This window comes from Bos javanicus, chromosome X (genome assembly GCF_032452875.1).
Source record: "Bos javanicus breed banteng chromosome X, ARS-OSU_banteng_1.0, whole genome shotgun sequence".
NCBI lineage: Eukaryota > Metazoa > Chordata > Mammalia > Artiodactyla > Bovidae > Bos > Bos javanicus.
Genome location: NC_083897.1, coordinates 32,795,599 through 32,810,797, shown reverse-complemented (window position 1 = coordinate 32,810,797; position 15,199 = coordinate 32,795,599). Strand labels below are relative to the sequence as shown.

Below are 15,199 nucleotides of genomic sequence, written 5' to 3'. Positions count from 1 at the left end.
ATCAACTCAATGGACATTAATTTGAGCAGACTCCGGGACATGAAGAACAGGGAAGTCTGGCATACTGCAGTCCATGGGTCACAAAGAGTCAGACACAACTGAAGGACTGAACAACAACAACAAGGGCCAGCCTGGCTGAAGAAGCTCTCAAGTAGGTCCCCCAGGAACCCTGGGGCAGGTGCTGTTCCCCAGCAGGCCTGGCATTGGTTCCTAGCTATCCCTCTCTGCAGTGGAGGGACAGTGACACCAGTCTGAGTCCTCTGTGTCCCCTTCATTCTGCCACTGTGGTGGCCTGGGGGAGCAGCCCTGGTGGCACGGACAGCTGGGCAACTATTTTGTTCCCTGACCCAGGTCTTCCATGACCAGAGTGTCTGAAGGCAGCATTGGCTCCTTTTAGGGCCCTGCTCTTCAGAAGCCCACCTTCCACTCACCACATTGGAGTCAATGTGAATGTTGAATTGGAAAAGTCACCTACTTATCCAAAGGGTAGCATAAATCCAAGGTGGTCTTTAAAACTATGGTCCATATATACACTGAAGTTTCTTGAACCCAGTAACACGTGTCCACTCCAAAGCCACATGGATATGCTTTCTGGTTTACTTGGGGTTCATGCCTTTTCAACCCAGAACCATTTCAGGCCTTTGTATGAATATTATTGGCAGCCTCTAAGTAAGGTGGCCCTAAAATGTGGTAGACAGTCCAGGCTGGCTAGAGATGATGAAGGTGTCATCCTTTGCATGGCTCAGGGGCTTTCCTCAATGCTCGGGTCACTCATGGATTTGTCCACACAGGCCACTGAAGCTTTGGGCTGCTGCACAGGGTCAGACACTGAGTGAGGGGTCTGAGGTGAGCAGCAGATTGGCAGCAGAGTCTTTTGTGCTTGTTGGAAAGAGACAAGAGGGTCACCTGGATGCTCTGAATCTTATTTCCATGGGAGCCCCAGGAAAATACATGGCAGGGCCACCAGTGAAGTTGAGGCAGTGCAGGCACCTCCACTTCTCAAAGGTTCAGGATGGGAGGCTTGGATAGTCGAATTTTTCCTATATGTCCTCACGGACAGGCCTTTATGCTCCCTTGGTAATTTGGCTTGTCAGGACAAAAGAATACAGTGACAGTTGTTTGTGCATTGGCATCCTGTTCCCGCAGGCTAGGCAGCCCCCACAGGCTGATCATCTTGGATGTGGGGGGTACTGCCGGCCTACAGAGCAGTGGCTCAGCTTTGAGATTCTCTGGGACCTCACTAAAGTAGTGCCTGCTCTCAAGTCTCTGGAGTCTGAGCAGCCTGTTTGGTCTCTGTCCATGAATCTCTTGAAAGGGCAACAGTACCTGGTACTCAAGTGTCTTAACTGACCAACAATCTCACTCTTAATGCCTGTTTGGAGTGAGGCCACTAGTAAGGAAGTGGTGCTGGCCAATCTGGTCACTGGCAAGTATCTCTTTTTTTTTTTTTTTTGCAGAGTGTGGGCTTCAGGTTTGTCAGGAACTCCAAGTCCTACATCCTTCATTGCTGGGCAGCTCAGGGCACATTATACAAGCTTTTCTGTGCCTCAGCTTTCCCTTCTGTATTTCTATGCTCATTGAGAACCTCCTCAGGGATAGACAAAGGACTCCACTGGAAGGATGGGCTGGTGAGATAGACTCAAACTCTAGGACAGTCCTCTGGTGCTTCGGCAGCTAACAAACTTGATTCAGGTTACTCATCCTTAAAAACAGGTCATATAATAATACCCACTCCCTAATGGGTTTGGGAAGCCTAATTACCACTTGTGAAATGTTTTGCAAGTTCTCAAAAGAAAGGTAATACATCATAGCAAAGTATGACTCTCATAATTGTGATATTCTCATGCTGCCTCCAGGGCTAAGTCCTATAAAACTGCCATTTGAGAAACTGCAATTGTAACAAAGTATAACTATTACCCATAATGATAGGAGACTAATGTCTAAGGTATTCCTGTGCCCATGGAAAACTCGTATCAGCGGGGAAGTGAAGAAGGTAGACTAGGCCACCTGCTTGAGCTTGTTCTGCTAATTCCAAAAGTTAACAGACTCCTTGAAGAGAGGCCCCTGCAGAAGCACCAGATAGCAACAGTGTTCTCAGAGCACCGAGTGTGCACCAGGCAGTGTGTTATGCATGCTATCTCACCGAGTCTTGCCAAGTTTAGGAAGTAGGTTTTATTATTTCCGTTTTGCAGAGGAGAAAAAAATGAGGCTCAAAGATGTTGACTTGCCCAAGGAAAATGAACCCGGCAGTTATAAATAGGATGGCTCATAGTGCAGGAAGAGCTGGGCCAGGTGGGACGTGACCACAGAGTCTAGGCAGGAGCCAAGGAGACTTTGAACTAGGTTAGCAAAGCCAGGATAACTTCCAGATTTCCAGTTTGGGCACCCCACCTTGCAACCAAGCCGGTGATTAGGTCTACTGCCAACGCAGAGAGGCAACTGAGGAGGGGAAGGCCGTAGGGAGGGCGGATGACTTTGGAGCGGGGTAGCATGAGTTTGGGACGGCCAGCATATCTCCTTGCGCTGACGTGGGCCTTGGGAGGGAAGTTGAGAAGCGGTCATTGACACGTTTGACAGGTGAAGCCTGGGAGGAGATCGCCAAAATGCAATGTGATTCCTGGAGTCACTACCCTCAAGGCTCAGTTCTCGCTGAGGGAAACCTCCAGAAGGCAGCGCGGGCCAAGGTGTCAGGGGTCCGCGAAGACCACCCCGCGGGACTCCCGGGCGGACCGCTCCCTCCCCGTGGGCCTGCGCAGAGTCAGCACCCTGTTTGGTTCTCCGCGCCCTCTCCCGGGTCCCCTGTCCCTCCGGCCTCCGTTGTCCCCGCCGTCTCTTTAGCCCGGTGCGGGGCCGAGGGCCGGGACCTTCGCGCGCCGGGAGCGGGGACACCGGCGTCGCGCATTGCCCACCGCGCTCCTCGGGCCGGCGGGGCGGGGCTCAGGGCGCATGCGCAGCGGCCTTACGGAAGCCCGGAAGGAGGGGAGGGAGGTGCAACTCAGGTTTCTCCGGGAGGCGGCGGCGGCGACGACGGCTACGCGGCCAGTGCTGGCACCATGTACCTGCTGTAACGCGCAGACCGTGCTGCTCGGGGGGGCGGGGGGAGGAGGAGGAGGAGGACGCCGCCGTGAGTTCTCCGCCATGAACCTGAGGGGCCTTTTCCAGGACTTCAACCCGAGGTGAGGCGCCGCCCGCACGGCTTGGGGAGGCGCGGCGGCCGTGATGCCGCGGTGGGCGACGGGGCCTGCCCGAGCCTCCTCGGAAAACCGATCGGCCTCGGCGCCGACCCGCTGCTCCTCCTGCGTCCGCTACATTCAACCTCCGGCCCACGGTCCCTTCTAGAACCTCCCGGCCGCGGCCCCAGCCCTGCCGGAACCCCGCGCCCCTCCGCTCGCCCTCCCTTGTCGATGTCCCGACTTCCCTCTCACCACTCCATCTTCTGGCACCCACTGCCTGCCTCCGTTCGCCGGGCCAGGGCCGCTTCACTTGACCCGACACCCCTACCCCCCACCCCAGCTGTTTCCTCCAGTTCCTCCCAGCCCTTGAGGTTTGCCTTGGACGTTTGCCCAAACCTCCCTTGTTTGCTTCTTTGTGGAACTGATATCTGAAATACTGTTGAATCCTTGGAGTCCGTGTCAGGGTATGGCGGGACCTTACATAATGCTTTCTGGGGGGTAAACCTGACAATTTTCCATGCGTGTTGTCTCATCAGTCTTGATTATATGTTTATTTGCAGGAAGTAGATATTGCTGTTCTGTTTCCCAGATGGGGACTAGCGAGTGGACAGGATGGAAGGCACTCAGGCTAAGGAATCGAGCGTCTCTCCTTGCACTACTTGCCCAAGTGTTCTGTAACTCTTTTACGTCCTCAGACTGTGAACTCCCTAAAGCAGAGATGGTCTCCTACTCAATTCTCTATTCCCAACAGGCCCCTGCTGTGTCTGACACACACAGGAGCCACTTGTAAAATGTGGAACTAAACTGAGCCCAAAGACCAGGCCATATGTAACTGGGGGATTTTCTGCTCATGTGAAAAATAAGGAGTTGGTCTAGCTGATCTCTTAAGTCCATTGCCCTGTGAAGAGAGTGCCCTGTCTCTCATATTTGCTGGTTGGAAGCCACGCATTTGATGAACCTTTCCTATGCTGGGTCTTGGGCTGGGAGCTTCAGATACTGGGAGGGCCCATGGGAATGGAGAAGGGCAGGGAAATAGACGATTTATGGCAGTGTGCAGTGTTGTACGGAGAAGGCAATGGCACCCCACTCCAGTACTCTTGCCTGGCAAATCCCATGGACGGAGGAGCCTGGTAGGCTGCAGTCCATGGGGTCGCGAAGAGTCGAACACGACTGAGCGACTTCACTTTGACTTTTCACTTTCATGCATTGGAGAAGGAAATGGCAACCCACTCCAGTATTCTTCCTGGAGAATCCCAAGGACGGGGGAGCCTGGTGGGCTGCCATCTGTGGGGTCGCACAGAGTCGGACACGACTGAAGCGACTTAGAAGCAGCAGCAGCAGTGTTGTACTGTGGCAGCCCAGGAGAGACCACTGTCCAGGCTGCTTGTGGGGGATGCAGGGAAGTCTTGGGGGAGAGATAGAGGATGAGTGTGTGTGTGTTGGGAGTGCCATCTCCTTAGGGATGGTGACGTTTTAAGCTGCAAGCCACTGTGACTTCCTGAGTGCTCTTACTCCTCTTTGAGCACTGTCCTGTTCATCTTCTGTCTAGTCTGAAGTGCCAGTGTGCCCATCCCAGTGCAGTCATTATCACTGTTGGCCTTCAAGATGCTCTGCATAGAGGAGCTTGTTGAGAGCAAGTAGCAGAGAACTGACTACATGCACCGCCTTCCTCTGCTGCTCCTAGATAGGGGTTAGGGTTGATCTCTGGGATAGCAGAGTTGAATAGGCCTTGTGTAGCTACACTGTTTGGTGATGGTGATGAGAACGATAAGATCTGAATTGTTTTGTGTCCTTGGGCCACTCACTTATCTGTTTTATTGGTAGCAGAATAGGGAGGCCAATTTAATGATTGATTGCAAAGCGCTTTACAAATAGAAAGCTCCAGGACAATTTTGCAAGGTGACAAGAGCATTCTAAAGCTACAAAGAGCTGCCTGGAGTGATGGAACTAACAGTTGGCGAAGCAAAACCATGCTGCACAGATAACGTCCTTAACCACTTTTTTCGGTAGCTTCTCCCCTTGCCCCCCAAAATTTGCACATGAAAATTATAATCAAATACCAGCTATCTAAAGGCTTCCCAGGTGGCACTAGTGGTAAAGAACATGCCTGCCAAGGCAGGAGACCTAAGAGACGTAGGTTCGAGCCCTGGGTTTGAAAGATCCCCTGGAGGAGGAAATAGCCACCTAGTTCAGTGTTCTTGCCTGGGCAATCCCCATGGACAGAGGAGTCTGGCGGGCTACAGTCCATGGGGTCACAAAGAGTCAGACACAACTAAAGCGACTTAGCACACACACATGCACCAGCTATCTAAACAGGTTTATAGTAAACATCACCATATTTGTCAGCCCTTTAGTTCTCCCAGGATTGAGATGCACAACTCCCTGGGAAGTGTAAAGGTGTGGTGGGTCAGTGGAAGTGAGCAGTGTTTCCTCACGGTGGAGACTGCTGAGACAGTGGCCAGCTCACGTTGGCAGCTGCCAGTTTTCAGCTGGCGGTGTGTTATGTCTCACGGGCATACCTTGTTTTTGACACTGTTCTGTCATTTTTAGTCTTGCTTCATGCCAAGGAGGACCTGCCAGAGAGCTCAAAGCAAGCTGAGGGCTGTGCCAGGGCCTCCAGCTTTGCCCCCTGCCTGGGATTCAGAGCCCATTCCACACCTGCCTCCTAGCCCAGCACCTTGGCACACACTGTTCTCTTTGTTGGGAATGTTCCCCTCTCCTCCTGACCTAGTGAACTCCTGTTTCTCTTTGAGGTCTCAGCTCACTTGTTGCTTGCTGAGGGCAGCTTTTCTGCCTTCCCCAACCAGCCCACTGAGCCCTGTTTGTACCCCTGTGCATAGAGTGCTGTGCTCCTCCTCCATGCACTCCTCTGGACCCTTGTGTTTGTCTGTGTGCTTGTGTGATTAATGCCTGTCTGCCCCGTGAAAAGACAAATGTAGCTCTGTCAGGGCAGGCACTTGACTCTGTGCATTATGGTAGCCTGCCTACCTGACTCAGAAAGTGTTTGTGGGAGGGATGGATGAATGAATGAACAACTCACTCTGTAGAGTCACTGTCTTCCTCATGGTCTGCGGCCTGGTTCTCTTTCTTCTCACCCCCTTCCCTCCTTCAGAATGCAGCCCTTCCATCAGAGAGCTGGGAACACCGTGACACCAAGCAGACTGTGGCTGCCTTGACTTTGCATATTGTGTGTGTCACAGGAATAGTCACTGTCAATAGTCAAGGCGGGGGCCATGACTCCAAATCTCCTTTCCAGCCTTTTGATCTTGGTGAGTCTGAATCTGCTGCTGTATTGCCAACGCTCTGGGAAGTGGCACAGACAGAATGATTCACAGCTGTCAACACTCAGATGTGCAGGACTGCCAGCTGACCTTCTGCCTAGTTGCATCTGGCTCAGAACTGGTTGATCATGAGCTTCTTTTTAGTTACAGAGGTTAAGGCTTGCTGGTAATTAACAAAAGGGAGCTGCCTGGCCTTTAAGAGGTGTTTGTAAAGTACATGTAAAGCATTCCTTCATCAAACATCTCCCTGGTTCCTGCTGCATGCCAGAGATGTGCTGGGTGCTCAGAGTACAGTTGTGAATGGGATGTGGTCCCTCACCACGCTCCTCAAGCCCAGCAAAAGAAGCAGAAATGGAAACAGATTAAAATTCACACAGGATGAAGCATTCCAGGGACAGGAACCTAAGAACCATATGCTGTGGGAACATGAGGGGCAGAGCCACGAATTCTGTCTAGCTCAATAGGGAGGGTTCCACAGCCTGGTCCTGAAGAATAGAATTATAGGCTTTTGTCAGACCAGAGGGCAGGGAGGGTATCTTAGGAGGGATGAAGTATGCAGAGGTGCAGGGTCATGGGAAGGCCTGGTGTGTTAAGACAGTGGTGAAAGGTCAGTGTGGTAGGGACACTGCAGACAACGCCCATCATGTGATTTTAAAATACTGTATCTACATAGTGCTCACAATTCCTGTAAATATTTTTGGCACATTACTGTTTTTTTTTTGTTGTTTTTTTTTTTAATGATGCATCAGTGGTGAGTGTATGTTGGTACTGTTAATGAACTCCTAACCTCCCAAATGTCTGTTTATCTGTCGTTCTGTCATCTCAAATTACCTATAGTAAGAAAACCCTGTTGATTATAGTGAGGTTATTATTAATAATAGCTATGACTTATGCGACACCTACCACGTGCCAGGCACAAAGTCAGTGCTCTGTACCCATTATCTTGAATCTTTATAGCAGCCCTGTGAGTTTGATATCAGCCTTGTTTTGTAGAGTCTTAGCTTGTGACTTCCCTAAAGCCACACAGGCAACAAGGGGCCAAGTCAGGATTCTAAGAGGTTGGTCTCCTTCTGAAGCCTTTGCTTTTGGGTAGACCATGCATGCCCCCCACCTCTAATTTAGTGACATGCCCCCCACCCCAATCATGGCACAGTAGGTCCAATATACTAAGGAGCCTTCTATTTATGAGTGGTAATTAAACAAAGCAAACCTTGTGTTTGAGCTGACACATCCAAATGAGTGTTATCTTTCAAAGAAGTTACTTAGGGAAAAGGTAAATATATACCTGTTGCATTGCTCATACCCCTTGTTACTCATCTGAAATTTTCCTTTGAAGCAAATCATCTAAGAAAATCTATCTCACTGCTTTATAATCATATACAATTGTTTAACCAAAATAGTGCCACCTAGTTTGATCACATTTCCTATTCACCAAACTTAGCTCTGACTGACTTTTGGCCATTTCCAAAAATCCACTGTCAATGAAGATTTGGCACCATTGAGGGTATTCAAAAGAACAGACTGTGGGTTCTCAAGGCAAGTCCAGGAGGAAAGGTCCAAAGATGACTTGAGCAGTCAAGTGGGATTAATGCCCTGCCTCCCAGGGGGACTGTTTAAATGAGAACAGTCTCACTTGAATGCAGAATTTCTGGTTTCGAAAATGTCATTCCCGTTACTTGCTAATTACACACACATTTTTCTTGGGTACTAGTTCTTTGAAGAGCAGGATGGTGAGGGGCTCGATAAATGTGCAGATTGTTGGGTACAGAGAGAGATGAGCCATTGGGAACTCTGTTATAGGGGAGAGACAGTGGATTGGAGCCGTTTTAGATAGTTTCCTAGGACTTTGGAAGTGAAGCTTCCCAATATTGAGCTTGGGGTTTCCAATTGCGTTGCTAGATCATAGGTCATGCCTGTACAAGGAGACTAGAATTTAAGATGAAATCCCTGAACTCTGGAGATAGGCTCTTTATAACTGACGATTTGTACTTTGTCACCTATTACCTAATAGTGAGTAAAATGATTGCTAAGTGAGCTTGTTACAACTGGTTTCTTTGGCCATACTAGAGGTAAAATTCATCATTTACAGGCACTTTCTTATCCCCTTATCTTAATGAGTGGATATATGAGCAACCTAGTGTGGAGAGAGTGACCCCCACCCCACAACCACAAAGCTGGGAAACAGTTCCCACAGTCCTGGGTTCTATCTAGTCCTCCTCAAAAGTCATTTGCTTTTATTTGGCTTTTGTGTGTTGCCAGTAAATGACTAAATTTTGTAAGGTTCTGCTCAGTGTAAGAGGTGCAGTTCCTTTAAAATGTTGGGAGAGTGTCAGCAGCTTGTCAATTGGAGCCATTCTCTGAAGTTATAGACAGATGCTAACAGGGATGTGTCACCCAGAGCATGTATGTGTGCCTGCTTCAGGTAAAGCCAGCGGCTTTCACTGGAGAAAACTATGAGTTCAGTTGCATTCTTTTGACTTGTAGAAAACAAAATACTAGAACTTTATACTCACAGTGTCATCTCTTTATTTGGTATATTCCCTCCGTCCCTAAATCCTTTTCCCCTCGCTCCAAGGTGGAGAGAGGGGATTTGAGCCTTAAGCAGAGAGCTCCGTGTACATTTCAGAGAGGATGCTAGCTTTGTAGTTTGACTCATGTGACTCTACTTAGTGATCTTGTATTGACATTACAGATTCAGATGAGAGTGTAGTAAATCCATTTTTAGGGTGTAATTGGAAGAGTGAAATTGAGGAAGTGGTGGTTCGATGCCAGAATATCCACTGGAACCTCCATTTGCTGATTGGTAGAGAATTAAGCAGTCTGTTTTTATACTTGGATTCTGGTCTGAAAGTTTCTTGAAAAGTAACTCATACTAGTTTAGGCTTTTTATTATTTTTAATGATTTTTTTTTTTATCGTGGTAAAAGTCACAGGATATAAAACATACTGTTTTAACAGTATTTATCTGTTCAGGTCAGTGGCATTAAGTCTGTTTACATTGTTGTGCAACTGTCACCATCATCCATCTCCTGAATCTTTCACCTTCCAAAGTTTAGACTTTTTTAAAAAAGTAAACTTTCTTATCACTGTGTTACTGCTGTGTCATAATCTCTTCCTGCCAATCAGCTTTGAAATTTCCTATTTAATAGGCAGTCGTATTTTTCACATGGGTTTAAATGTATTGGTATTGTTGAGATACTCTTCTTTTTCTTCCCAGTTAAAAACGTGTATAAATTCAACATTTTATAATTTCTGATGGTATTAATTTGTTTTATTTGATTGACTCTGGAGTTGTTTGTTTTTTCAAAGAGCCAGCTATTCATGTTACTTATTGATTTCATTTTGGTTCCACATTTCTACTTCTACTTTTATTATTTCCATATTTTGGCTTCTTTGCTTTTTTCCCTTAAAATTATTGATCTTTCTTATTTTAGGCCTGTGATAGCAGAATGATGACACCTGTCCCCCAAATATGCCCACATCCTAATCCTTGGAACTTCAAAACACATTCCATTACACAGTAAAGGGAAATTAAGGTAACAGCTGGAATTATGGTTGCTAATCAGCTGACCTGAAAATAGGGGAGATTATTCAGGATTTTCTGGCTGGGCCCATTATCCGAGGTCTTAAATGTAGAAGAGGGAGGCAGAAGAGGAAGTCAGAGTGAGTCAGTGTGGGGAAGAGTGCTGGATCTTTGAAACTGGAGCTGGGGGTTACTAGCCAGGTCTGAAACAGCTTCTGTGTGTGCATGTGCTAAGTCGCTTCAGTCGTGTCTAACTCTGCAACCCTATGGGCTGTAGCCCATCAGGCTCCTCTGTCCATGGGATTCTCCAGGCAAAACACTAGAGTGGGTTGCCATGCCCTTCTCCAGGGGATCTTCCTGACCCAGGGATCGAACCTGCATCTTTTATGTCTCCCACATTGGCGGGCAGGTTGTTTTCACTAGAGCCACCTGGGAAGCAGCCTCTTGAAGCTGGTAAGACAGGGAAACATTCTCTCATAGAGCCTCCAGGAGGCTCAGAACCCTGGTGACACCTTGATTTTCATCCAGTCAGACCATTTCAGACTTTTGACATTCAAAACTGTAAAGATACTGTTTGTGCTTTTTAAGCCACTAAGTTGGTGCTAATTTTGTATGGCTACAATAGAAAACCGATACCACAACACTTCATCCTCTTTAGATTTTTCTAACAACAGTATTTGAAGAAGTTATATTTTGTTATTATTTGTTATTATAAATTATTATTTGTCCTCTTGTAAGGTCACCTTTTTTCCTTGATATTTTTAATTTTTCATGTAATAGACCCAGAGCTCTTAATATCCCTTTGAAAAGTAAAAGTGAAGTCCCTCAGTCGTGTCCGACTCTTTGCAACCCCATGGACTGTAGCTCGCCAGGCTCCTCCGTCCATGCAATTTTCCAGGCAAGAGTGCGGGAGTGGGTTGCCATTTCCTTCTCCAGAGGATCTTCCCGACCCAGGGATCGAACCCGGGTCTCCTGCATTATAGGCAGACGCTTTACCATCTGAGCCACCAGGGAAGTCTAATATCCCTTAAATTATGTCAAAAATTATTAAATACTTTTCCAACATTTTAATTTTCATTATTTCCACTACTCTTTCTTTTTTTTTTTTTTTGCCTTACAGCTACTGAATTTATTTATTTTTTTCTAATTTTATTTTATTTTTAAACTTTACATAATTGTATTAGTTTTGCCAAATATCAAAATGAATCCGCCACAGGTATACATGTGTTCCCCATCCCGAACCCTCCTCCCTCCCCCCTCCCCATACCATCCCTCTGGGCCGTCCCAGTGCACCAGCCCCAAGCATCCAGCATCGTGCATCGAACCTGGACTGGCAACTCGTTTCCTACATGATATTTTACATGTTTCATTGCCATTCTCCCAAATCTTCCCACCCTCTCCCTCTCCCACAGAGTCCATAAGACTGTTCTATACATCAGTGTCTCTTTTGCTGTCTCGTACACCGGGTTATTGTTACCATCTTTCTAAATTCCATATATATGCATTAGTATATTAAGTAATAGAACTCTTTTAGGGAAGATAATGTATTTAGCTTACAGGGTTTACTCTCCCCCACCTCATTTATTTTTTTGTTTATAGTCTGAAACTCCTTTGGAAAATTTTTGCCTCCACGTATTATCTAATTTACCTAAGAACCTTGTGTTTGTCATTGTCCTTGCATTTGTTAATGTTCTAATCCACTTTTTTCTTTTAAAAATCCTTTCTGTTTTCCAGTCCATTGTTTCTGGTACTGATATATGTAGCTGAGGGCTTTGGTTGACAAATTGGTTCTGATTTTCTAGATTGTGTGATATCCCCCTGTGCTATCAGAGAGAAAAAGTTCTCTCACCTGCTAACTTTGTGTTTCTACTAGCTCTTGAATCTCCCTCAAACCCTTTTCTTTTCTGAAGTCTAGGAACATCATTCTTCTCTTGGCATCTTGCACTTGTAGCGCTCTCCCTGGGTGGCGGCTTGTAAAGGCCTCTCTCCTTGTTTCTGAGCATGAATAATCATAACTAACATATATTTAGTGCAGGAGTTATCAAACTGTTTTTCACAGACCCCCTTGGGGCCTTGAGAAACTTGCCAGGGATCTGCGAGGTCAGAACTATTTTCATAATAATATGAAGACAGCTTTCGCTGGGTTGCCATTTCACTCTGGTGAGTAAACTGCTGGCACCTGAGCACAAATCAAGCTGGTGCCAGGAAAAGTGAAAGTGAAAGTTGCTCAGTCGTGTCCAACTCTTTGTGACCCCATGGACTATAGTCCATGGAATTCTCTAGGCAAGAATACTGGAGTGGGTTGCCATTTCCTTCTCCAGGGGATCTTCCCTACCCTGGGATCGAACCCCAGTCTCCTGCATTGCAGGCAGATTCTTCACCATCTGAGCCACCAGGGAAGCCCTTCTGATAAAATAGGTTGTGATAACAACTAATGTGCTTTTTTTGTTGCTATAATATAGTGAAATGTGTCAGCATTTAAAGATCTTCATTACTCAGTGCACTAATATTTTCTGGTTGACCTATATGGAGTTAAAATCATGCAAGGATAAAAGATTCATTCAAAGTGCAAGAGAGACCAGTGTATTTTAATGTAGCAGACTATAAAAAGTTCACTGAAGAAATTCCCTTGTGGTTAGGACTCTGTGTTTCATTGCTAAGGGCACGGGTTCAGATCGTACTTGGGGAACTAAGATCTTGTAAGCCTTGCAGCATGGTCAAGAAAAAAAGTTTATTGATGGTGTTTCAGACTCCACATCAAGGAACCACCACTTATTGAGTTTTGGTGTCCTACTGAAGAAAAAAATCCACCATTGTCTCAAAGACCAATTAAAATACTCAGTTTTTTTCTGATGACATATCTGTGACATCAGCTCTTCTTCACATGCTTGAACCCAGACAACGTCAACAGAATGAATGCAGACATAAATATTATAATCTAGGTATCTGCTATGAAGCCAAACATTTTATTTTTTCTGATTTTTAAAAAAATTTTATTTGAAGGATAATTGCTTTACAGTATTGCATTGGTTTTTACCAAAGAGAAACATGAATCAGCCATAGGCTTACCTATGTCCACTCCCACTTGAACATCCTTCCCACCTCCCTCCCCATCCCACTGCTCTAGGTTGTTATCCAGCCCTGGTTGGAGTTCCCTGAGTCACACAGCAAATTCCCATTGGCTATCTATTTACATATGATAATATATGTTTCCATGTTACTCTCTCCATACCTCCCACTCTCCTTCCCCAACCCAGGTGTGTCCATAAGTCTGTTCTCAATGTCTGTGTCTCCATAGCTGATCTGCAAATAGGTTCATCAATACCATCTTTCTAGATTCCATATATATGTGTTGCTGCTGCTGCTGCTAAGTCGCTTCAGTCGTGTCCGACTCTGCACTACCCCATAGACGGCAGCCCACTAGGCTCCCCCGTCCCTGGGATTCTCCAGGCAAAAACACTGGAGTGGGTTGCCATTTCCTCCTCCAATACATGAAAGTGAAAAGTCAAAGTGAAGTCGCTCAGTCGTGTCCGACTCCTGGCGACCCCATGGACTGCAGCCTACCAGGCTCCTCCGTCCATGGGATTTGCCAGGCAAGAGTACTGGAGTGGGGTGCCATGGTATATGTGTTTCTCTTTCTGACTTACTTCACTCTGTATGATAGGCTCTAGATTCATCCACCTCATTAGAACTGACTCAAATGTGGTCCTTTTTATGGCTGAATAAATATTCCATTCTATATATGTACAACAACTTCTTTATCCTTTCATCTGTTGATGGACGTCTAGGTTGCTTCCATGTCCTAGCTATTGTAACTAGAGCTGCAGTGAACATTGGGTTACGCGTGTCTTTTTCAGTTTTGGTTTCCTCGGGGTATATGCCTAGTAGTGGGATTACTGAGTCATGGTGGTTTTATTCCTAGTTTTTTAAGGAATCTCCATACTATTCTCCATAGTGGCTGTATCTATTTGCATTTCCACCAATAGTGCAAGAGGGTTCCCTTTTCTCCACACCCTCTCCAGCATGTATTGTTTGTAGATTTTTTTGATGATGGTCATTCTGACCAGTGTGAGGTAATGTCTCATTGTAGTTTTTACTTGCATTTCTCTAACAATGAGCAATGTTGAGCAGCATTTCATGTGTTTATTAGCCATCTGTATGTCTTCTTTGGAGAAATGTCTGTTTAGGTTTTTTTGCCCATTTTTTTGATTGGGTTTTTTTTTTTTCCTGGTGTTGACTTGTATGAACTACTTATATATTTTAAAATTAATCCTTTGTTAGTTGTTTCATTTGCTATTATTTTTTCCCACTCTGAGGGTTGACTTTTCATCTTGTTTATAGTTTGCTTTGCAAAAGCTTTTAAGTTTAATGAGGTCCCACTTGTTTGTTTTTGTTTTATTTCCATTATTCTAGGAGGTGGGTCATAGAGGATCTTGTTGTGATTTATGTCATAGAGTTTTCTGCCTATGTTTCCTTTAGGAGTTTTATAGTTTCTGGTCTTACATTTAGGTCTTTAATTAATTTTGAGGCTATCTTTGTGGATGGTGTTAGGAAGGGTTATAATTTCATTCTTTTACATGTAGCTGTCCAATTTTACCAGCACCACTTATTGAAGAGACTATCTTTGCTCCATTGTATATTCCTGCCTTCTTTGTCAAAACTAAGGTACCCATAGATGTGTGGGTTTATCTCTGAGCTATCTATCTTATTCCCTTGGTCTTCTTGTTCAGTTGCTCAATCATAGCTGACTCTTTGCCACCCCGTAGACTGCAACATGCCAGGCTTCCCTGTCCTTCACCATCTGCCTGAGCTTGCTCAAATTCATGTCCATTGAGTCAGTGATGCCATCCAACTATCTCGTCCTGTCATTGCCTTCTTCTCCTGCCTTCAATCTTTCCCAGCATCAGGGTCTTTTCCAATGAGTCAGCTCTTTGCATCAGGTGGCCAAAGTATTGGAGCTTCAGAATCAGTACTTCCAAGAATATTCAGGATTGATTTCCTTTGGATTGACTGGTTTGATCTCTTTGCAGTCTCAACAGTCTTCTCCAACACCACAGTTCGAAAGCATCAATTCTTCAACACTCATCCTTCTTTATGGTCCAACTCTAACATCCATACATAACTACTGGAAAAACCATAGATTTGACTATACGGATCATTTTCGGCAAAGTAATGTCTCTGCTTTTTAATATGCTGTCTAGGTTTGTCATAGCTTTTCTTCCA

At 45.8% G+C, this 15,199-nt stretch overlaps 1 protein-coding gene and 1 non-coding gene across 3 annotated transcripts in view; one reads left to right on the top strand and one right to left on the bottom strand.

Annotated features, from left to right (window-relative positions):
- The first annotated feature begins 2,932 nt into the window (after positions 1–2,932).
- Positions 2,933–15,199, top strand: part of TMEM185A (transmembrane protein 185A) — a 41,848-nt gene continuing 29,581 nt past the window's right edge. For both annotated transcript variants that reach the window (XM_061408685.1, XM_061408683.1), the window contains exon 1: positions 2,933–3,176. In XM_061408685.1, the coding sequence (XP_061264669.1) occupies positions 2,947–3,176 (230 nt within the window). In that variant the 5' untranslated portion in view covers positions 2,933–2,946. The remainder of the gene's footprint in view (positions 3,177–15,199) is intronic.
- TRNAY-AUA (transfer RNA tyrosine (anticodon AUA)) lies at positions 10,919–10,990 on the bottom strand. The gene has a single exon. It is a non-coding gene; the product is annotated as a tRNA-Tyr (tRNA).